General features: G+C 55.5%; 1 protein-coding gene across 41 annotated transcripts; it reads right to left on the minus strand.

Moving 5' to 3' along the window:
- Positions 1-721: 721 nt before the first annotated feature.
- On the minus strand, positions 722-22,890 carry MED12 (mediator complex subunit 12). Of its 41 annotated transcripts, none has more exons than XM_082716101.1 (46): positions 22,452-22,821; positions 21,797-21,901; positions 21,397-21,588; positions 21,105-21,264; positions 20,424-20,605; positions 20,133-20,243; positions 19,771-20,025; positions 19,274-19,420; positions 18,806-18,905; positions 18,545-18,681; positions 18,195-18,326; positions 17,708-17,834; positions 17,046-17,275; positions 16,596-16,676; positions 16,292-16,462; positions 15,943-16,087; positions 15,726-15,776; positions 15,284-15,402; positions 14,953-15,096; positions 14,309-14,472; positions 13,955-14,086; positions 13,317-13,544; positions 13,003-13,147; positions 12,702-12,822; positions 12,246-12,347; positions 12,016-12,129; positions 11,589-11,764; positions 11,227-11,406; positions 9,604-9,675; positions 9,013-9,146; positions 8,689-8,850; positions 8,109-8,220; positions 7,854-7,943; positions 7,243-7,352; positions 6,930-7,065; positions 6,502-6,663; positions 5,072-5,446; positions 4,673-4,823; positions 4,326-4,519; positions 4,079-4,153; positions 3,918-3,972; positions 3,755-3,842; positions 1,927-2,152; positions 1,504-1,641; positions 1,217-1,298; positions 722-997 (listed from the first exon to the last, which is right to left on the minus strand). In XM_082716101.1, exons 1-46 carry the CDS (start codon positions 22,548-22,550, stop codon positions 954-956), a joined length of 6,456 nt encoding a protein of 2,151 aa, XP_082572227.1. In that variant the 5' UTR covers positions 22,551-22,821; the 3' UTR covers positions 722-953. The 41 variants fall into 41 exon arrangements, with proteins under 41 accessions (XP_082572227.1, XP_082572226.1, XP_082572225.1 ...); XM_082716100.1 differs by having other exon boundaries at positions 1,504-1,644; XM_082716099.1 differs by having other exon boundaries at positions 4,079-4,156.
- Positions 22,891-22,963: the final 73 nt, after the last annotated feature.

The raw sequence follows: 22,963 nt of genomic DNA on the forward strand, positions 1-22,963 counted from the left end.
GACTCTCAGGGAAAGTTCTCTAAGATGCCGTTTGGTACATGACACGGAGCACGCGAGGTGGCAAAAAAGGTAGGCAGTGTCTGTCACAACCTCCATCCTGAAGCCTGTTCAAAACCCAGTGAGTGTGTGGGATGGGTGGCAGAAGAATCAGGTTCTATGGATTTTTTTTTCCCCTCAAATCCTCCTGCCTAGGGGCGCCTGGGTGGCTCAGTGGGTTAAAGCCTCTGCCTTCCGCTCAGGTCGTGAGTCGTGATCCCAGAGTCCTGGGATCGAGCCCCGCATCGGGCTCTCTGCTCAGCAGGGAGCCTGCTTCCTCCTCTCTCTCTCTGCCTACTTGTGATCTCCTTCTGTCAAATAAATAAATAAAATCTTTAAAAAAAAATCCTCCTGCCTCACAGACCCTCCCCAACCCCAGCGGTCTAGCCCTCATGGAGAGAAGCTACAAAGAACCTGCAATGTCTAGCTAAAAAGGTAAGCCGCCCTTAAGAAACTCATGGTCCAAACCTATACAAGATGTTACCAGGTTGGAGAAGAGAGGAGAGTAGCAATCCAACTGTAACTCAGAAACTGAGGGGATGGAAGGTAAATAGAGGGTTGAATCGGAACGGGATGGGACTGGGATGGGACCTAGGATAAAAGGCTCTGACCGGTTGGTTGCTCCAACCCCCGACACTCTCCCCAGAGCCCACCCTTGCCAGCCATGCAGAAGTCACACACTTCCTTTGCAAAGAAGCTCTGTGTATTGGGTGCAACAGCTCTGGGGTCTCTATATAAATAATATATAAAACCCAACAGCTCAACGCCTCACATTAACAAAAATGCTAAAAACTTATTAAAAATGGAGCCTGAGGGAAGAGCCCCAACCACTACTGGTGCTAGCCTGAAAAGGAGACCAGGAATTAAGATGAAGGGGTGGGGCCACATCCAGGGCACAAGCCGTTCTTCCAGGTGGCTCAGTAGCGTCCAAATATGTTGGTACTGGGCTGTGGCTGGGTATCTGCGGAAAACCAGAGATGATCCAGGCTGGGAGACCAAGCAAGGAGGTAGGTATGCAGGGAAAGGCTATTCAGGTACCAAGGGAAGGGATGGGAAGACCTGGGCCTGAGGCAATCACAGGAGCTCCTCCCTGCCCCCACTCCCCACCCCACTATGCAGTCCCTGGGGCTCTCCCCCAACAGGGGAGGTGGGGGGGGGTTGAGGAGGAAGGCAGGCTTACTGGAGAGCTGTTGTTGGAGCTGCCGGACCAAAGCTGCTGTCTGTTGCTGTTGCTGTGTCTGCTGAAGCCCCTGGCGCTGGAACTGAGGCAGAAACCAGAAGTGGAAGACTGACCTTGAACTTTCTGCCTTGTTCTCCATCCTCATCTCCTGACCCCATTTTCGGGGGCCATGCCTTGCCTCCCACCTTGACCCCCTGCCCCCCAAAAAACTGCCCAACCCGGTTCACTGGCTGTGTGCCCAACCTGGGCAACCATCCCTGAGCCAGGCTCTGTGCTCCAGTGGCTACCTGGGGCTGGGACTGGGGCTGGGGTTGGGGAGGAGCTGCCTGCTGCTGCTGCTGCTGCTGGTGTGCCTGCTGCTGCTGCTGCTGCTGCTGTTGCTGCTGCTGCTGCTGTTGCTGCTGCTGCTGCTGCTGTTGCTGCTGCTGCTGCGATCAAGAGTGCTGGGCCTCAGAGGGAGGGGACCCCCTCCACCCCCCACCCCCCCACCTCCATCCCACTGGCGTGGACTCCCTGGGGCACTCCCACAGGGGACCTGTGGAAACCAGCAGGGGGAAGAGGAGGACAGGAACTTTTAGGGCCCTTACTGAGTGCCAGGGGATGCTGCCCGGTGCCGGTGCCACCTCACCCCATCACCTGCATCAGACCCCCAAAGAATGACCACCCCGCCCCTCCCGGGTCCCCAGACCCCAGAAGGCCTAGGGCTTCACCCGCAGGATCTGCTGCTGCTGCTGCTGCCGGATGTGGTACTGCTGTTGCTGCTGCTGCTGTTGCTGCTGCTGCTGTTGCTGCTGCTGCTGCTGTTGCTGCTGCTGCTGCTGCTGCTGCTGCTCAGGCAGGATGGATGCCGATCGCACGCCGGCCTGGACGCCCTGCGCGCCCAGCGGAGTCATGGCACCTATCATGGGGGCCTGCTGCAGGGTCTGATGGGAAAACCTGCCAAGACCAGTGGGACGAAGGTCAAGGCCCGGCCCCCAGGATGGGGGTGTGTAGGAAAGTGGGGGTGGGGGGTGGGAGGGGAGGAGGAGGAGAAGTCCCCATCCCTGACCTGAAGGAAATCTTGACAAGTCGCTTCACTCACTCCCCCTGGCGCTAACCAGAAGGGCCCGTCTAGGTTCTGACAGATTGTTATGTTGAGGAATAAGGGGCAAAGGCATCACCCCATTTCAAGGGCTCATCACCTTCATGGCAAGACATCTCCCAATTCTGTTTTCACTGCTTTTCTCTTACAAGAACGAAAATCAGTCTTAGTACAGAACAGGTGTTCTAGAGTGCACCCACTGAGCTGCTTTCTGCTATTGGTGGAGTGGTCCCGGGGAACATTTCAGAATTGGAAAGACCACGGAGTTCTGCTCTCATGCCTTCCCACATACAGCACAGCAAGAGGCTACCTCCCGGCCAGACCCTCCCTCTCAAGTCTTCCATCTCCTTCCCCATGTGTCCTATCCCTGCATCCCATATTCATCTGTCAACACATCGACTCACAACACGGCCTTCTGATCAAAAGAGCCCTTTGTGGGACTCTGTCTCAATTCTGCACGGAGCGCTCAAAGTCCTGTATCACCTGCCCGTCCCCGCCTGTCTCCTGCTACTGCCCCGGTGTGAATTTTACATGCTACCCATGCTCTTCTTCCCATCCCCTGCCCCCGTGGCCCCAAGTCACCCTCCTCACTCTGGTCCCATCTTCGTTCACACTCTGTCATCTACCTGGACTCCCTTTTCTCATCCTCCACACCACCAATCTAAATTACAGCTATCCTTCAAAGGCCAACTCAAATCTCACCTCCTTCATGAAACTTCCTCTAAAGACTCAGGCCCACAACAACATCATACCATACCTTTTCTGAATTCCCATTTACTTCACAGCACACCACTGCCTACCTGATCATACCTCTCTCCTCACCGTGACCGTTAAATGCTCTTCTGTGTGAGTCTCCTCTCCCTGACTGGATGAAAAATTCTCTGTGGTGAGGGGCTCTGTATTTTCTAAAACCTTTTCTCTCCCTACCCTGTCCTAGCGGAGTGCTGGCCACACAGTGGGTGGCTGACTGATGCTTCTAAGGAGAGGGCTTTCCTCTGCTCCACTTCCTGGTGTCCTAGAGCCCAAGCCACAGAGCCTCAAGACGTGGCTCCCGAGTCCTAAAAGGCCCAATTAGCATTTGGCATGGTAGGACGGCTCTGTGGCTGGTCCATTCCAGCATGTAACTAACTGCTCTGCTGCCGGCGGGATGACTCCTTACCACACAGTATATCTAAGAGCTCCAGACCTTTCCTTATCATAGTGGGAGGAGTGACCTTCCCCTCTCAGGGCCTCCAAGAAATGTCAGGCAAGGGGACGGAAGCCTACTGGTCACCAGGGTCCCTTCTGGCTCCAGCATTTTGGGGCCAGCTAAGCATTCGTCACATCTCTGAAAGTTCAGACTAGTCCCATCACCTCCTGGCATGGGCTTCCCCCACCCCTACTGGGCGTCCTTGCAGCCCAGTGTGTCTTCACAGCACCCCCGACCCCCTCCCACACACAGATGCCTTGGGTAGTACCTTTGAGTGGAGGTCAGCCCATGTCCGTAGGTTGGGGCCTGCTGGTGCACATAGCCACTGGGCCGCTGTTGCAGGTGGCGAGTGGGATCTACAAGAGTAGGATTGGTAGAAGGGTGGGTGCTCTGATAAGGCTGGCTGGAGTAGCTGGGGGGCACCATGGTACCTGCGGGGCCTGCGTGTTGCTGCAATCCCACATGAGAAACATAAGGAGTATAGCCCTGGAGAGAAGGAAGAGGAGAGAAGGGGTCAGGGCCAAGGCAGCACAGGGTGGCTGGCCTCAAGCCCCTTCCACCCCACCCCCTTCTTATCCTCTCATGCCCTCACCTGGGAGGTCTGCAAACCGTAGGAAGAGCTGGGAGTCATCTGATGGACAGATGACTGTCCCAATATCCCCTGACTCTGCTAGAGGGAAAAAAGGAGACAAACTCAAACTCAGGAAAATACTTCCTGCTGTCTTGGTTCTCATAGCTCCCGCTCTGCCAAGTCCTTGTGAAGCATCTCCTCAGTCTCATGACCCCCCAAAGCCCCTCTCCCTGACGGCCCTCCCTACTGCCCCTCTCACTATCTTTGCCTGGAGCTGTTGGCGAAGGCGCTGTCCTTGGGGCACCGCAGGCTGCTGCTGTCGGTACACAGAGGTCTTGTACGAGGGTTCAAGTCCCATGACTCCTGTCATGGTTGTGGGCAGCACTCCAGGGTAAGGTGGTCGGGTGGGCAGCTTCTGCATTGGTAACCTCACAGGGCGGTACGGGTCCACACGAGGGCCGCCTGGAAAGGGGAGAATGCTGACCTCTCCAGGCTCCCCATTCCCTGAGTTCCTGCTCAGTGTCCCGGTCATGGGCACATCCTCAGGGATGCGACATTGTCCCTCAGGCAGGAGGGATGCTCAGGTAACTCCCCTTCCTAGGGGCTGGCTCTCACCTGCAGGGAGTGGCTGGTTCTGGGTGTACAGGCCTATGGAGCCCTGCCTGTAGCTCAGATGCGATATGGAACCAGGGTTAGTGTGGTGCAAGAGGTCTGGGGGCACCGTCACACCATAAGGGCCACTCCTTCCCGGGCCCATTCCATAGTCCTGCATGAAGAGCAGAGGAGGAAGGTGAGTGGACTGTAACTTGGGTAGGGGGTAGGGGGAGAGGTGGGACAAGGTGGGGGACCAGGGCTGCAAAGGAGCTAGACCTATGTGACTCATTTTTGTCATTCTTATGGCACCTCTTCCCCACCTCCCCTTCACTTCCCTCAGAAACCAGAAGCTGCACAGAATTATGAGGTGGGGGGCAGAGAGAGAGAGGCTGTGGCAGCATAATGGGGGGCAGCGCTAACCTCTGTCTTGGTGGGTGGCTGGCTGCGTTTCTTGCCCTTGGTGGATTTCTTCTTGCGTTCCTCAGTACTGGGTGGAGCGGCCCCAGGTTTGTCAGTTTTGGGGGGCTCTGGAGCCTTCTTCTCAGGCTCTAACAGGGTGGGAGCAGGGGGCTCCTCATCTTCCGGGGGCAGCGGGAGCGGCTCCAGATAATAGGCGCGGGGCCGGGGCCGCAGGTGGGTGTGATACAGCAGCAAGCGCTGCTGCTCCTCTCCTCGGGCCACACGCCGGTCCACCCGGACTGTTCCAAACCAGCCCCAGGACAGTGGCGCGGATGGCTTCAAGCCCTCAAAAAGATCCCAGGGAGAGATCTTTTGTTTGGTAGAAACCTGTAGACCCTGCTCCAGAAAATGACACACAGTGAGCTGCTGAGATTTGGCAAACAGGAGACAGACCTTGAGGGCTTGTAGGAGAGGGGTAAGGATCTATTGGCAATCAAACGGAGAAAAAAAAAAACAAAACCCAAAAAACCAAAAACCAAAAACAAACCCAGGCCCGGGTCAGTTCCTGGGAGACGGTGAGAGGGATGGACATGAACACACATGCACACCAACAGCGTGTACTCTGAGGTACACGCTCAGAGCAGACAGAGTTCAGAGGGGAGAGGGTGATGGGCAGGGACACACAGATGCTGACATTCAAAGGAAGACACAGCAACAGGAAGGCAGGAAGAGGCTGAAAGGCAAAAACAGAGAAAGAGACAGAAACAGGAAGAGAGACAAAGAGGTGCACAAAGAGACACAGAGAAGGGCCAAGGGAGACAGTCAGGCAGAGACAGAGAGAGAGAGAAAGACTCAGAAAGACAGACAAATGGGCCAGGAAAAGGAGTGAAGACAGAGTACATGTGACTGGGCTGGACTCTAGATTTTAGACTCTGCCTCCTCTTTTTTCCCTCCCCCTCTCGGCTCTCCACAGCCAATCGGGTTACTCAACAAACACTGCAGCTGACAGAGACGAGGGGCAGGGAAAGTTTTGCAGAGATGGGGGAGCTGGCACGGGTGAATGCAGGGTAACAGAGATCCAGCAGCTGGCCAGACAGATGGGTGGGGTGCTGGCCAGGGTGGAGGAGGACAGGGTGCTGAGAAATGGGTTGTCTGTTCAAAGGTGGGTGCAGATGGGGGGAGGTGGGTAGAGGTGAAGAGACAGATGAATGAGGATGAGATTCTCAAGATGGGGTGCCGAAATGATAATTAAAAAAAAAAAAGTTCAGTGATCAGCTCCACACCCCAGAGACAGCTGTTGCCAGCAGAGCTCCATGGACTCCCCCGCCTGGTAAGCCAGTTGTAGCAGCAAGGTTCATGCAGGGAGAGCTCTTGCCCAGAGGAGGGAAAAGCTGGGTGTAAGGAGATCGGTGCTGCAATAGGAAAAGGGATGGGAGGAAAAGGGGACGTGCCTCCTTCTTGAAGATGGAATCAAAGCCTGCAATCTTGTTGCCCTTGGTGTCGATGAGGGAGCCCTGCGGCTCACAGGTGATGACATCTCTGGTCGGCTTGGGCAGTGGCAGCAGCTGGAGAACTTTTTCCAGACTGTCTGACTGGCGCTCCCCCAATTCTTTCTGCAGGCACAGGAAGACAGGCAAGGGTTCAAGGCCACAGCAAAGGAGTGATGGGAAGTCTCAAGGGACAGCAGAGAAACAGGCACGACGACGACACTCAGTAAACCCTTGCTGTACAGATAACAAGAAGTGGACAGGGAGGTGGAGGGGAGGCGGCTCTGGCCTGAACGAAGTCGAACAGCGTGCGCAAGGTCAGGGGAGAGGGAGCCGAGGGGCCGGTCCCCATCCCCCGCCACCAGAGCCGTGCCCTCGCTTCCTCTGCTCACCCGTAGCTTCTTCACCAGGTTCATGTAGGCACGTTTATTCTCCTCCATGCTGCCCTGAGAGATGCTAGACATGTCTGCGGCCAGGGTCCCGTTGATGAGCACACTCAGCATGTCCAGCACAGTGGTGAAGAGCTCGCTGTGATGAGAAGACCGGGAGAGAACCAGAGAGGAAAGAGGCTAGGCCAGACAGTGGCTCCAGGGTGGGAGCCAAGTAGGGAGAGCTGCGCCAGCCGCAGGGCGTCCTGCACCTGGCATTGGGGAAGGGACTACCTCCCAGACGCAAGACTGAGGGCAGAGGGTGGGGGTACTTTACTTGTTGGACTGCATGTCCACGGTGCCGCTGATGATGATCTCCAAGAGGAGCATGGCCCACTCGGTGGTCTGCTGGGTGCTGCGCTGCACCGTGTCAAACATGCCCCCCACCTGCCAGGGCCACAACGAGCCTGTCAGATGGCTCAGGGGCCAAGGCTGGCATTTCGGGAAAGCTCACAGCAGAACCCAGCCTGGCTGCCACTTCGCCCAGCTCCCACCACGTGCCAGTCGGACCCAGGATCTGTTATGTGAGTCTAAGCCAATGACTACATTCTTGGCCCCTCTGGGCCTCGGGTTCCTGACTTAGGAACCCATGGGAGCTGGACTAAGGGATGTCCAGGATTCCACTCAACATTCCACGGTGGGTTTCCAGGGTCCCAGCCAGAATCTAGGGTACTGAGGCAGGGTCTCTGCAAGGATCCAGACTTTCAACCACTTTCGGTCCCATGTCTTGAGGAGGGCCAGATCAGTACTCAAAGACCCGGTGGAAATTGGGCCCTCCATCTCAGCACCCTCCACCCCCACCCCTGGCCAGCGCTGGAGTGGGGAGGCATCTCTATGGAGCAGTTCTAGTCCCACCCACATCTTTTTTCTCCCCGGACCCCCACTCACCAGGTTGAGCCGCAGCTTGAGAGCCTCGTGCATGAGCTGCTTTGGTTTGCAATCATCTAAGTACTGGTTGTCCCGCCAGTTATTCACAATCTGAGACAGAAACAAGCATAACGACCAGCTTTCGGCATCTTCTCATTTCCATCCCCAAACACTCAAGGCGTTGACCGTTAAGTACTGGAGGTTCTGGGGACATGGTGGCCTCGGGGGCACCCATTTCTGCCCTCTGGCGCAGCTCAGTGGCTCCGGGGCCTGTACCTGGTGCACCTGGCTGTAGAGGGAGGTGAGAAGGCCCTCACGCTGCTCATCCTGCCCTTTCAGACACGTCAGCACCAGGGATAAGAATGGCTGCTGGCTCAACAGGGACATGCTAAAGAAGGGAGGAAGAGGAAAAGAACAAGGACAGGACCATGAGATGTGAATTAGGCAGCTGCCCATCTCATCATTCCAAGCCCCAGACTCTACTCTCTCAAGATCTAGCCTCTTGGGTTGCCTGGGGGGGCACAGTCAGGTTAAGCATCTGCCCTCAGCTGAGGTCATGATTCCTGGGTCCTGGGATCGAGTCCCGCACGGAGCTCCCTGCTCAGCGGGGAGCCTGCTTCTCCCTCTCCTCCCCCACCTTGTGCTCTCTCTCACTATCTCTGTCTCTCTCTCTCAAATAAATAAAATTAACCAAAAAAGATCTAGCCTTTTGCTCAACTGTATCCACTCTTACCCTTCAATTTTCCACTTTCCTGTGATTTCTCATCCCCACCCGTGTCCCAGATTTTTTTCTTCCCTGGCCCTGCATCCTCTCCTTTCTACCCCTCCATCTTGGTCCCCTCCACAGCCACTCTACCTCTTCTGCTTTTGTCGGTCACGTTCTTTGCGGGAAGAGGAACCCAGGTGCTGACCCTTCTCCAGTTCTTCCCCGGCCGCCTTTAACACATGCCCCTGGACTGAGGTGGGCAGTTTAGCAATGAGGGGGGCCACCAGCCACACACCAGAGCGCTCTAGAGAGCTGGAGGACAGACAGAGCACACAGTGTCCCAAAGGAGCCAGGCCAGGGTGGAAGCACCCCTCCTCCCCTCACCTGACGGACAGACCTAAAACCTCTGTGAGACTGAAATCATTTACGCTAGCAGAACAACTCATAAGGGATCTGAACACATTTCTTCCCAACCTGAGCACTGGCTTGGTCTTGCTGCTGCTGGGCATGTTGCTGGCAGTGCTTCCAGAAGAAGACCCCGTCTCTGCTGACTGCTGGAAAACCTCAATTGTGGCCTTGGCGATGTTCTCCAAGAGGGAGTTCATCTCCTGGGGCAGGGGGATGAAAGGCACATGGGGTACTAACTAGGTAACTGGGGATGAAGGAAAACAGATGGTAGGAGATGTAGGAAATGAGGGCAGAGAAAGGCATCTGGAGGGTAATGAGAGTGGGGAGAGACAACTCTGCTGGGAGCTATGCCCTCCAGCACCTCCCCATTTCTCCAATTCCCCACTATCTTCTCCTCGAACACCTCCTCACTGTCATGACCATAGAAACAGCCTCTGCCACCACCACCGCCAACCTTCCCCCACGGCGCAGAGCCCCAGCTCTCCCAGCCCACCTCCCTATTCCTCAGCCCCACGTGTCTGCCATCTTCCCGTCCTCTCTTCTCTCTCAGCCCAAGAACCCAAGGGCAGGACATGGGTTTTTCTGTGGTGACCCACCCTTGTGAGGCATGTGGAGCTGGAAGCGGGCACAGGAAAGAGAGGGCCGGGCACCACTCACATTGTTAGGGGTCTGCTTGATCATGAGCTGCAGCTCCAAAGATGACTGGCGCATGGTCCACTGGTCCAAGTTCTGTGACAAGAGACACCGCTCCCAGGCTCATCATCAACATGTCCCCTGGCCCCAGCCACTCACCACCCCAAGACCAGTTCCTGACCTCTTGCAACCTTGAAACACATAAGCCTACAGGTCTGAAAGGAACCTCCATGTCCCTCTCCTTAGGAAAGCCTCCACCGACACGACCCAAAATGGCTGAAAATCCACCCCATTTTAAAAGCGGTTCAGGGAACGCCTGGGTGGCCCAGTTGGTTAAGCGGCTGCCTTCGGCTCAGGTCATGATCCCAACATCCTGGGATTGAGTCCCACCTCAGGCTCCTTGCTTGGCAGGGAGCCTGCTTCGCCCTCTGCCTCCGCCTGCCACTCTGTCTGCCTGTGCTCACTCTCTCGCTCTTTCTCACTCTCTCTCTCTGACAAATAAATAAATAAAATCTTTTTTATTTTATTTTATTTTTTTAAAAGATTTTATTTATTTGACAGAAAGATCACAAGTAGGCAGAGAGGCAGGCAGAGAGAGAGAGAGGAGGAAGCAGGCTCCCTGCCAAGCAGAGAGCCCGATGTGGGGCTCAATCCCAGGACCCTGAGATCATAACCTGAGCCGAAGACAGAGGCTTAACCCACTGAGCCACCCAGGTGCCCCATAAAATCTTTTTTAAAAAAATAAATAAAAGCGGTTCAGGAAAACTTCACCTTCCCCTGGTCTCCTGTTCCACGGCCTCACATTCCTTTGCAGAGGTGAGTTCTCCCTAATGCTTACCCTAAATCCTTGATGTTCAAGTTGAAGCCTGCTTCTCCTATTTTAAACCAGCTCCTCAAAGTCCGTTCCAAATCTGAAGGCTACTACTGCGAGTTAATCTCTCTGTGACATTATCTCCTCTAGGCTGAGAAGACCTCATTCCTGTAGCTCTTCCAGATGGCTCTCTTTCTCCACCCTCCCTCCAGTTACCCTAATGTCTAAAGCAGCTTGGCCAAGTGGGGACGGAGTAGGGGATGCGGCGGCAGGGCATAGCACAGGCCCACCTGGGTTCACATGCTGACTCTTAAGCTTATTAGCTGTGTAACCTTGGGAAGGTCACTTATGCTCTTCAAGCCTGGGAGTCCTCGTTGGTCAAACACAGACACCCCTACTTCCTTTACAGGGCTGGACAGTCTAAATAGGTGGACAAACACAGAGTGCTGTGCACAACACTCAGCACAAAGCGGATGCTCTATAACTGGGAGCTATTGGGTACTCCCACCATTGGGGACTGAGCAGGGAGCAAATGCCCAACAAGCAAGGCCCAGAACTAGGCTTCCCAGATGTTGGGCCTTGCGCTGCTGAGCTGTAGTTCCACTCCTAACAGCCGCACCCTCAGCCACTGGCTGACTCTAGGGTCTAGACCGTGTTGACATGACTTCTAAACCCACGTCCAAGCTGTTTTCCTCACCACCTTTTGCCCACATCCTTGTCTGTCTTCCTCCTTGACCATCCTCCTCTCCTTCTCTCAGGGTTCCTATGGTTTCACCCCAGGCCTTGGGGCCCCCCTCGCCCCTGGTTCATCCAAGACCCCCATCACCTTGGCCTACCTGGAGAATGCGCTTAATGCGCTGCCGCTGGGGGTTCTCCCCATCCTCATTGTCCAGCAGGCGGTACGGGTAGCAGATGAGCTGCATGAGGCGCTGGGCCTGGGCACTGCTCAGCACAGGGTCTTGCAGGTCGTTGCTGTCCTCACACAGCGATTTAAGGCAACGCTCTCCTACCCATTCCTGAGGAAGCTGGTCATTAGGGCACTGGGGCAACCGGTGAGCGGGGTGAGGGATAAGGGGGACGGGCTGGGGGTTGACGAAGGCCATGATGTATAGGGGAAAGGTGGCGTGATCACGGCTGAAAACAGGACTATGCTCTAGAAAGGCACCGAGGCGGCCTGAGGGGGGAAGGTGAGACTGACCTGTTGGCAGATGCTGCGCAGCACGTACTTGGCATAGACGTCCAGACTGGCTGTCTCCACAGAGATGTTGCGGCCACCCTGCCTCCGACCGCCACTGCCACCTCCTCCCTCCTCCTCTGGAAGTTCTTCTGTTCCTCCTGTCACAGTGAAGCCTGAACCCTTCAGTTCCGCATCCCCTGTGGTTCAAGGGTGGCAGATAGGGAAGGGCAGAGTGAGATCTGAACACAGTGGAGAGACCCAGCCCGGACCCACAGAGGCAGCAACTCCCCAAATCCGGCCCTAGGGGACAGAAATACACTTCCCTCCCGCCTCTCCTCCCCAGAGGTCCGAGAGACCACCTTCAGGAGGGAGAAAGACTGTCCTCTGTAGCTCGGCTGGTACTCCATCCCACACACACTTTTGGCACTGCTCCCTTCCTATCCCATACCAAGTACAAACACAGCCTTGAGAACAGCAAACACAGCTCCATCCACTATGCGGTTCTGGGAGGCAGCCAGCAGGTGGCGGTCACAGGAGGAACGGATTCCTACTGTAGGCTTGTCTGGGGAGGGAGCTGAAGTCAGGGGAAGCAAAAGTAGAAACGGGGCGGGGGCGGGGGGCGGTGGCAGTGGTAGCCACATTTTCTACTGCTGGCTGGCCCAGATCAGGGTCACTTACTTCCGTCTGACTGACAAGGATTGAGTTGTGGCGTCTTGAAAAGGTGGAGGAGGATGCGGCAGGTAAGCCGGGCCCCCGGCTCAGAGTCCTGTTCACTGCAAGCTTAAAAAAAATATATTGGACAGGGCGAAGGGACACGGTGTTGGCAAAGGGCTGCAAGGGAAGGCAAAGTCAGGCAAAAGGAAATATGACAAGATAATGCCCAAGGAGAGGTGGGGCAACCAACTGTCTTACAGTACAAGGGGAGTCCCTCAGAGGGTCAAAACACGGAAAGATCGAAAGATAGGGGCCACCAATGGCCGGTTAGAATGAGGCCACTCCCAGAGCAAGGCACACCACTGGACCAGCCTCTGGTGGTACTGGGGAGCCTCACACTGAACAGTGAGTGTGTGGCCATCGGGTATCTAATCAAACTTAGGGTACAGAAATTCTAGGGATTATGGATTGGCAGTTCACCGGCATTAAGGAGCGAAGGGATGGCAGCACAGCGAATCAGATCCTCAAGGAGCAGACACTGCCGAGCGATGAGGATGGCAACAAAAGTAGCCAGGGAGTCATGAAAAGACAGGTCACTGACCTGGAGGAAAAAGCAGCCAAGATATCCCACCTCTGCGCAGAGAGGCTGCCAACTCAAAGCGGTCGGCCTCCGCTCTATGGGCCTCTGTCCCTCTGTAACCTCGACGACTGGGACCAACCCCCTCCCCACCAAGCCCTGGGAACTGTCCCATGCCCCAGCGGGACCGGCCTGAAGTCTCACATCTACGTTGCAAAGAAGGTCGTTGAAACCACAAGTGCCATTGTTAGAGGAGCAGCACAAGGCCTTCAGGACCCCTAGCCATTCGGCACTCAGTGACTTGCAATAGCCTGTCAGCTCCGCACACAGGATTGCGATGTCATTCACCCTGGGGAGAAGTACAAACGCCCTCAGGAAAAACCTTGTTCCACAAAACCTCAGACTCATTAACTTTTCATCTCCACCCCAGCAGTAACCAAGTTTGCCATACCTCCCGGGCATCTCATCCCTCCCAAACTCAGGCAGGAGCGCCGTTCCCCACTCAGTACACCCCATACCTATCGGGATCATGGTGCCCCACACAGACGTGCATAAGGGCATTGCAGACAAAGCTGTAGCGGTTAGCAGGGTTCTCACTAAGACTCTTGCCTAGCCCCGTGTAGGTGAAGGTGTGAGCTGCGGGGTTCTCCAGAGTGTCAATCATGAACTCGGGTGCCCAGCGCATGTTGGATTCTGAGGGCTCCACATTGCAGTAGATGGTGTTTTTCACCTTGGAACAGAAGTCGCTGCAGGGGTGGGAGAAGGGACACGGCAATGTCGGGGATGATCTGGCGAGGCAGAGGGATGGTTGGGAAGGGGGAGAGGAGGGGAAAAAAGGGAGGCACTGGGGACCCTGAGACAAGCAAAAGGGAGATGGGACCAAGCCGAGTGGGCGGGACAGGGACCCAGTGAGAACAAGGCACGGGAGGCCTCTGGAGGCTGGGAGGAGGAGTGTGGGCCCTTTGGAGATGGGCTGGAGGCCAGGCTGATAAGGAGGCAGGCCTACTCTCCAGAACCAAGAGCACATGAAGGACAGAGTTCCCAGATGGCCAGAGACAGCAGGGTCCTAGGCTGTGCCCTGCTCCTGAGTTGAGCGGTAATGGGAAGGAGATGGGCCAAGGTCCCACTCTCTACCCTCACTTCCCACCTCTCTTACCTGAAGAGCTCCCCAAATTTGCTCTTTAAATGGCTACAGGAGGTGTACAGATCATAGAGATAAGCAAGGATACAGCGTTCCGCCGAGGAGCCATCTGACCGGTTCATCCCATGCTTCACTACGCCACACAGCCTGTCACGAGGGTGCAAGGTTGAGATGGTCCGTAAGCCATGTGCACAGCCAAGGCATGAAGGTCCCCGGACACAGGCTCATGGCTCTTGGTACTAGTCTTCCCTGCCTGCCCAAATGGCAGGGGCTTGGCCATGGTGAGAGCCCCATGTCCTTCAGGGGCCCGCTTCCACTGGCACTAGCCAGAGCCCCGAGCCACCCAGTTATTTCGTGGCCCCCACTTACCCCTCGAAGACCTGGGCCATCTGGTCCTGGTTGAGGATGAGGCAGGCATGGTAGTGCCGCAGGACGGCCACGATGCACAGGCACAGGCTGGTAGTGTAGCTGCCCACCAGATCTGAGGACTTGAGAAGCAACTCGGCCTCGACTACACTTAGTTCATTCAGGAGCTGGCAGAGCAAGTATGTGTGTGTTGGGAAGTGGTGAGAAATGAGAAGAGGCCCCTGTGTGCCATATAACCTCCCTTCCCATGAGGCAGCTGCCCAGACAGGCCCGAGCCCCTTTCCACTGCAGCTGCCTCAGTCTAGAAGGACCCTGTTGCCATACGCCACTGTCCTTTATTCTATTAACGCCACAAGCCACATTGACAATCTAACCCATCTCTAGGATACAGTTTTATGAACTCCACCGCAGGAGGACAGTCCGTACCCAATGCTCTCATCTATCTCTTGGGCCTCCCTGTGGAGCACGTGAGCCGCTAGTCTGGGCCTTCTTAGCTCGTGTTCCACCTGACCCTCCAGCCCCCACCGGGCTGGCTTTCCTGCCCATCCCAAGTAGCCCAGGACACAGGCTTGAGGCCCGACTCTTGACCTCGGGACCCCATACAGCACAAACACCTTCTTCCACCCTCATCTCCCCAACTTCCCCACCTGAATGGCAAAGTCGATGAGGCCACTGATGCTGAGTGAATATTCCATGAGGTCGAAGATGAACTGCACATGCTGCACCAGAGGCAAATGGTATGACATGCCAAGGGCAAAGCTTGTGATCTGTTCCAGAACATTCCGGGAGACCTAATAAGGGCAGTGGGAGTGAGACGGGAGTGGAGAGACGCAGAAAGAACCAGGGAAGCAAGAAAAGGAAGATGGCAGACTGGGATGAGACCAGGAGGCTTAGCCTGCCTAGCGGGGAGAGGAGGAGGAAAGGAAAACAGGGCAGGCTGGCAGAATGTTGGGAAAAGGGCAGGACCTAGGCCCACACCTGAGCCGTGACCTGGTGCTGGTCATAATGTGAAAGATGCTGGAACTTAGCAAAGATATCTTCAGCAGTGGGGAAGGCTTCAGGCCGGTTGCGTCGTCGCTTCTGCCCATCCTCCCCACCTGAGGGGACAGTGGAAAGGGAGCAGTCAGATGGGGAAGAGAACTAGTTGACTGGGGGGTTGGGAGGGGGGTATGGAGAGAAGGCTATGGGTTGGGGGGAGGGACCAGGGTAGGAAGGCAGGGAGGAAGCGTGGGAGGGAGAAGGGGAGAAGGGAAGGGAGGGTTGAGGAAGGGGTGGGGGAGGGATGAAAGGAAGGGGTCAGTGAAGCAAAGGTTTGGAGGACCACAGACTACATGGACCTCGGAGGAATACGTACAGGGAGGTGCTAGGTCAGGGGAGAGGAGGGGGAAGGGCGGGCAGTATGGGGCTTACTGTGAGGTACCTAAGAATGTCAGGTCTCCAGGATTCAGAGGCACAATAGGAGCAAGCTGGTCTGCAGAGGGGGGGAATGAGGGGGGAAGTTTCAAAAGGACTAGAGCTCTCAGGAGACTCCAAGAGACAGGACATGGGGACATGACTGGGGGTTCCCTGTGCTGGGGAAGGGGACACTGACTAGGGCACTCCTAGGGGGAGATCTGTTTCAGGAGCCTCAAACCCACCAGTTTCTGCTGTCCCCTTGCGGTTCAGAACCTTCAGGATATCCTTGGTAATTTTCTTGATGGCATGGCGGGCATCATCTCGCTGCTTTCCCACCCCAAACAGTACGACCAACCGCTGATTGCACTCATGGCTGCATGATTCCTCCTGCATGCCAGCAGCACCATCAGACGCTGGCATGGGTCTCGCTCCCTCCTCCTCTCAAAAGCATGCTCCATGACCCTCAGCATCCCAGTGCTCAGGCCCTTCCCAGCACACCACACCCACAAGCACAGCTCCAACCCCAAAGCACAATCCTTGGACAGAAACCTCGGCTCAAAACCGAGGTCTCAAGGAGCTGGGGGACAGTACCTGGGGGATGGGAAAGTGTGTGGCATACTGCACGTGCCGTGGCTGATCATAAAGAACACCAAGGGTCCCTTCTATCTTCTCCTTGGGAGGGGGCTTCACATCCTTCTCAACATCTGGTTTCTCAGGGGATGGACTGCCCTTCCCCTCACAGGGCATGGTAGGGGAGAACAACTAAGAAAAGGCGAAAGGGCAGAACATTTAGAGGGTGAAAAGGGGGTCAGGAGCATAAAGAAATTCCCCAGAGAGGCAAAACAGGAGGACCTCAGGAGCTGGATTCTTTCTTCCACACTGGAATCAAACTTACTGAGAAATCAGGCTTCTCCATGTCCTCGAAGAGCACGCTGGAACTAGGGTCAATGTCCATAGACTCCGAGAGCCCTGGGTCCTAAGGGCACAGAATATAAGCCAAGTCACTTTAGCCCCAGGGAGCTGCTCCCCACCACCTAGAAAGGGGGATGGCGAAGTCAGAGGGAGGAGACCATGTTGGGAAAAGCACCGGATCTGGAGTCAAGCTTTAAACAGTCACATACCCACCTTGCGCCTCATTCCCTTCAGCTTCAAGGAGGGGGATCAGAGCCCCTCATCCCATTGTGAGGAGCAAATGCCAACAAGGGATGTGAGAGGGCTGGGCCAGCCCCGAAGCGCCAAGCCCATACCAGCCCCTTATTGGGGAAGGGATACCTGGAGGTCTCTGAGAGCCAGGAGTCTGGGAATGTCTAAAGGAGGTAGCGAGGGCAAGACGAGGCCTGCTCACCTCAAGCTTGCTACTGCTGCTGCCCTCAGCCTCCTTGCGCTCAGAGTCATCAGCAGGGTCGTCAAAGGGAGATGGGGGCCGGGGGCCAGGGGCTCCAAAGGCGAGGTCCCCTCGGGAGATGAGGGTGCAAGTGTACATGTTGTGGGAGAAAACGTCATGTCGGATCAGTTCACAGAACAACAGGACCAAGTTAAAGAACTCCACTCGCTCACTCTCACTTCGGGGGTCCGCTGCATGGAGGGAATGAGAAAAGGTTTAAGAGAGCACGGGACACAGGCAGCAAAGGAGAGAAGCACACCTGAGGCACAGTGCTCCTAGAGTACCTGAGGTGGGCAAGACGAGGAACAACCCCCAACCCCAAACCCGAGGGACAGAGTACAGTCAGTTCACCCCCTTCCTGCCCCACACCCCATCTCGTAACGGAAGAGAGCATCCTTGCTGCTATTTATGTGTGAGAACGCTTCTGGCATGGGTTCTTCTCCTTATTCGTTTATTCTATTCAACCATAAGATGATCAGAGGCTGGAATTATACCCCAAACTCAGTCTGCATAGAGCCCAAGACAGAAATAGACACCAGAAAGCCCTTCACTACACTTCCCAGGGACAGTGGCACGTAACCGAGTCTCTGCGGAGAGAGGCGGGGTGGGGCAGGGGTCCATACTCAGCATAGGAGCCTGGGTATCCAGAAACTGCAGGAGGACATCCTGGAAAATGGGAGCACTAGGAGCAGAAAGGGAGCCAGAGGCAATGGAACCCTTCTCATCTGCGGCTTCTGATTCTCCACAGCGCTACAAGATGAGAGAAGAAACCCCAGCATCGGTCTGGGCCGGCTTCTTCACCTCTCCACGCATGATGCTTCAAATGCCGCCTGCTTCGCCTCCCCCGCCAAGCCCTTCACTTCCATCCCCACTCTGACCTCCATTTTCTTTACTGCCTCCCAACTGAAGCCCTGCCTGCCTCCCTAACTCCAACACTGACATACTCCTTCCTACTGTTGCCTTAGGTCCTCAACTTTCCCTTTAGGGTCTGTACCCCTTCTATATTCTCATAACTTGAACTTGGGGTCCGCTACTCAGCTCCATCCTTCTCCAACCCCAGCCGTCACTGCCCCACTGGCCAACCACATTCTCTTATCTCTGCCCCCTGACCTCGGCCTCAATCTCAGCCTGTCTCTTCTCCAGCAGCTTGGCCACCACCATAGCGCGATGCCGACCGGAACGCTTGCAGCTCACTGCCCATTCACACAGTAGTGACACCACAGCGTCATCATCCGAGGAGATCTGGAGACCCAAGGAAGATGGGGGTGAGCAGGATAGGGTTGGAGATAAAGTACCACGCTCTGCTTTCTTCAAGACTGGGTCCCATCTTAAAACAGCCCAAGCCCAGGAAGATCATCTCTTCACACAACTCCAGTGTCCATGCCTTGCCATGCCTTCCCCTCAGGTGTACTGTTGCTCTTGCCACGTTTTTGGCTCCTTCTGTTCCCCTTCTTGCTTACCTCGTGCCCGTCCTTGCTAGGGCCCAATCCAAAGATCCGGTTACAAAGGGAGTCAAGAGAGTTGCTGAAGTCAGAGCGCTCAAAACTGTGGCTGTCCAACACTTCCAAAGTATGGAGCACCCGTCCAATGGTGAAGCCTCAGGAGGAAAAGCGGGAAAGGGGACTTAACAGGAAGCCCAGTGCGTTCCGACTCACAGATCACTAGGTCCTTACCATCCCTTCTTCAAACACCCTTCTTACTCTCTGTCCTCTGGCACCCACCTGCAGTAGCTTCCTGGCACTTATCAAAAGACCAGCGAACCTCAACTGCCTGTCCTCGCTCCTTGATCTGCTGCTCAATCTCACGCAACTTTGCACGGACCTGCGGTACGGGAAAAGGGGGAGTGCTTTAATTAAGGATAACCAAGGCGTACAGAAGTCCAGGGATTAGGCACAAAGGACTGTACCAGACCCCAAGTCACTATTTCCTTTTTTTCTTTCTTGACAGAGAGAGGGAGAGAATGTGAGCCTACAGGAGAGGCAGAGGAAGAGGGAGAAGCAGACTCCTTGCTGAGCAGAAGCTCAGGCACGGGGCTCCATCCAGGAACCCTGGGGTCACGACCTGAGCTTAAGGCAGACATGTAACTGACTGAGCCACCCAGGTGCCCCTCTAAGTCGCTATTTCTGAAAAAGCAGTCCAGCTTCCCATCTCAATCCAGGGGCACCAGGCTGGCTCCTCATGGTACTTACCTGCTGGGTAAAGGCACTGTTGCCCTCTGGCATGGGCAGGTTGGAGGGGGCAATAGGCAGGTGATCGAGTGGTGAGCCGGTCTTAATGCGGCTATCGGTCAGTGAGTAGTGCCAAACCAGGGCGCTGGGACAGCACAGGAGGATGGTCTGCCACACAGGAACAGCTGGGTCAGGCTCTGTTCCCATGGCTCCCTCTCTAGAACCCCACTGTAAGACCCCAGCCTGAGCTTTCTGGTCTAACGTCATTTTGAGTCCCTGGCGTAGCACCACTCCGTCTCTGAGCTCTGAGCCTCTCCCCTCATCCCCTCCTTTTGCTCTGGGCCTACTCAAGTCCTGGAAAAGAACTAATGCCCCAGGAGTGAGAATCAACAATCTCAAAGCAAGTACTCAGTGCCTGCTCCCACCTCCCACTGAGAATCACCCCCATTCTCCAGGACGGGCATCCAAGCCTTCTCTGGATGCTTCTTAATGCTTCCCTGGGTCCAGCCAGTACCCACCTGAAGGATACAGCTGAGGCCAAAAACCAGGGGCCGGTGCTGAGGGCACATCAGCAGGTCACTAAAGGGTGTAGAGGTTGTGCTGCTGGTTGGGGGCTGAGGAGCTGGGGTGGTGGGGAGTGTGCTTGTCGACTGAGTGGACATAACGTGAGATGAGTGACTGCTCACGCCATCCAGTTGCAAAGCCAGTCTCCGGGTACAGAAGTAGGCAAGGCGGCGGGAGAGGTATGCAGACTGAACGAATTCCCCCGAGTACTGTGAAGACATGCCCATCAAGACACCCAGTTCTCCCCACTTCTTTCTCCTCTGATCCTCCCTAGGACCCCTCCACCCTTCGTCCCCCCACAAACCCCAGGCCTTACTCGCAGTAGCAGGGGCAGCAGCAGTTTAAGCAACTCGTCCTCTCCAGGGCGGATTTTCTCAAAACACTCAAGGACCCAGGTCAGGAACTCATGTCTATCCAGCATTCCATCCTATGAGTCCAAGGAGGTGGGAAGAGTATTAGTTTCCTTGGGGACTATAAGCAATAAGGTAAATCAAAGGAGGAAGAGAAACACAGCTGGGGCAAGCTGGCAGGTGGATTCTGTCCTGTACTGGCGGAATGTGAGACCAGGAGCCACCTGGGTGTCACATCCCATGGCCCTTCTTCCTACCTGAAACATGAACATGGCCAGCTTTTCGTTGTAGTCCCACTGCCGGATTGCCACCTCTACGTCATGGGGCAAGGGCCCTATGGTGGAACCACAGCCCCCGCCGCCTGCGGGCCCTGGCCGGTAGTATTCAGCCATCTTTTGCAGCTGCTCCCATAAGTATTTGGTGATAATCTGAGTCCACTCTAGGGGAAAGGTAAGGAAAGGTCTATTTTACACCATCCCTCAGCTTAAAACATCTTCTGTCCCCACCCCACACCTACACCCCCCATCACCATCCTAAATCCTATTCATCCTCTCAAGCTCTGGTCCAATGCCACCTGCCCATGGCCTTCCCAGGTGTCCCCAAATAATTCTGTCCGCTCAAGTCTTTCACCATCTCTTTTGAGACACACACACACATGCATACACATACTTTCTCTAATTACGTGATTTGTACATATGCCTTAGCATCCCTATTGGATTATAAACATCCTAAGGGTGGGAATAAGGGACCAGTCACCTTGACAGCCCCGTACATGCACACAGTAGATACTCAAGACACACAATGTTTGCCAACGGAGTGAATGCAAGATATAAGCAGAAACAAGGAACACAGACAAGGAAAGAGAGTAAGTCCAAGGGTCTCTGTATCACTCCTTGATGCAATCAGTGCTGGGACCCCTGGTATCAGGAGCTACTCACCCATGAAGGGGTCAATGACATGTCTCTTCTTCACCTTGGTCTCATTGATTGATGCATAGTAGGCACAGGTCATCTTAATGAGCCAGGCAGCCCGCATCACAGGCACTGTGTATTTGGCTAAGTACCCAAATACTTCTTCCTTTTTACTGAAAATGGGGACCTGTACAGACATCACAAATAGAATTCTACCACTGCCACGAGCTGGCACCCATGTAGCCTCATCCAGGGATAGCAGGGTACTTCATACCCATGTTCCCCACCTTGGCCTGGAGACCAGGAAGCATCACCTCACCTTTTTGGCGAGTTGCGTGAGTGGCTTGGTGCCAGCCAGGTCAGTGAACCAGGTGTTAATGGCACTCTGGGATCGTGCAGTCACCAGCCAGAAGTTGTCCTTCTGGTTCACTTGGGGCTTCCTGCGACCGGTGTCAGGAAGGGTGTTACAACGTAACTTCTCCGCGATAATGCTGCTGAAGTTGGAACTGATCTGAGGGAAGAGAACTATACACCTCAGGATGGGAAGAAGAGGCAGAGAGGTGGTCGTGCCTCTGAAGGGCTAATACCAGTGTGGCAGCACTAGGTTATGAAGGAAAACTCAAGCCCTTCAGGTCGTCACTTTAGGTCTTCCCAACCCAGGGCCTTTGCTCCCTCTCAGTCTTCCAGCCTTTTCCTTCAGCCTGGCAGGGTTGTCTCACCTTGGCAGGATTGAAGTTGACGTTCTTGGCACTGCCATGTTCATCCCCAGAGACAGCAGGCTGGTTATTGAAACCTTGTTTTACATTCAAGGCCGTCAGTTCATCCTGAGGCAGGAAAACGACATTTTAGCTCCCCCCCCAATCCCAGGGTGGTGGTGGTGGGAGAGGGCAGAAGAGAAGAGAACAACGCAGGGGTGGAGGGAGAAGGGGGGCAAAGGGGGAGAGGTAGGAGGAGGATTCTGAGTAGAACAGATTGTTATTTAAAAGCTAGGCCCTTATATTCATTTGGACCCCACCCTCACCCCACAGTCACTAAGATATCCAGCCACCCAGAGCTCATTCAACATCACTCTTCCTTACAAGCTCATAAGCAACCGCAGCTCACCAAGCTGCCTCAGACAACTTTCTGAGGTGTGTGTGTGCGTGTGTGTGGAGAGGGGCGCCTCCAGCGTGGCCCCTACATCATTCCCTATTCACACCCGGGAAGCCCCCTCCCCCCAGGTCCCACTCTCCCACACCAGCCCACTTTATTCTTACCCCTTTTGGGACTTTGGCTCCTACCAAACCGCCCCGCCCCCCCCCAAACCATCACTGCTTCCTCGTCTGCGGATCGCTTGCCTCAGGCCCCTTGAGAACCCCGATATTTTGAACGCACCTCTTTCTGTTTGGGATCTTGAGGGTACACATCAGGAGGGCCCAGCCGCGGCCGCTTCAGGGGCCGGTGTTCGTAGCTCAAGATCCCGAAGGCCGCCATCTTGCCCAGCCCGTAGCGCCAGAGGCGCCAGCCGGGGCCGGCTGAGGGGGAGGGGGAGAGGGAACCGACAAGGGGGGTGGCGGTTGAGAGGACGGCAGCCGAGAGACAACAGGGGGCACGTTAGAAACTCTCGATCGTTGCCGGAAACTACCGAGGGGAACCGAGGGACGACGGGAACCGTCGGACAATACCGACCGCAGCGGGGGCGGGGCCGAGCCCGGCGTGGGGCGGAGCTTCGCGGTCGCCGAGCGTTAGGGCCCGCGCGGCTTCTGAAGATCGATTTCGTTTGCCAAGTGTCTACGAAACGTCCTCAAGCGGTCCGTGTGGCCAGGGGATGGGTACTGGGTGCGACCCCGCGAGGCGGGAAGTAGCCGCGGCGCCGAGCGCTAAGCTGAAACTGGGCCCCTAGTGGC

This window comes from Mustela nivalis (assembly GCF_964662115.1).
Source record: "Mustela nivalis genome assembly, chromosome: X".
Lineage (NCBI taxonomy): Eukaryota > Metazoa > Chordata > Mammalia > Carnivora > Mustelidae > Mustela > Mustela nivalis.

What these genes read in the sequence shown, in the direction of transcription:
- MED12 (XM_082716070.1), bottom strand. Translation starts at nt 22,550, where the DNA reads ATGGCGGCCTTCGGGATCTTGAGCTACGAACACCGGCCCCTGAAGCGG. An exon ending in CAAGGCTGTGTTTGTACTTG is followed by an intron (nt 11,765 to 12,015) that starts GTATGGGATAGG and finishes CTTGAACCACAG; the next exon opens with GGGATGCGGAACTGAAGGGT. An exon ending in AGCCCCAGTCCCAGCCCCAG is followed by an intron (nt 1,299 to 1,503) that starts GTAGCCACTGGA and finishes TTTCTGCCTCAG; the next exon opens with TTCCAGCGCCAGGGGCTTCA.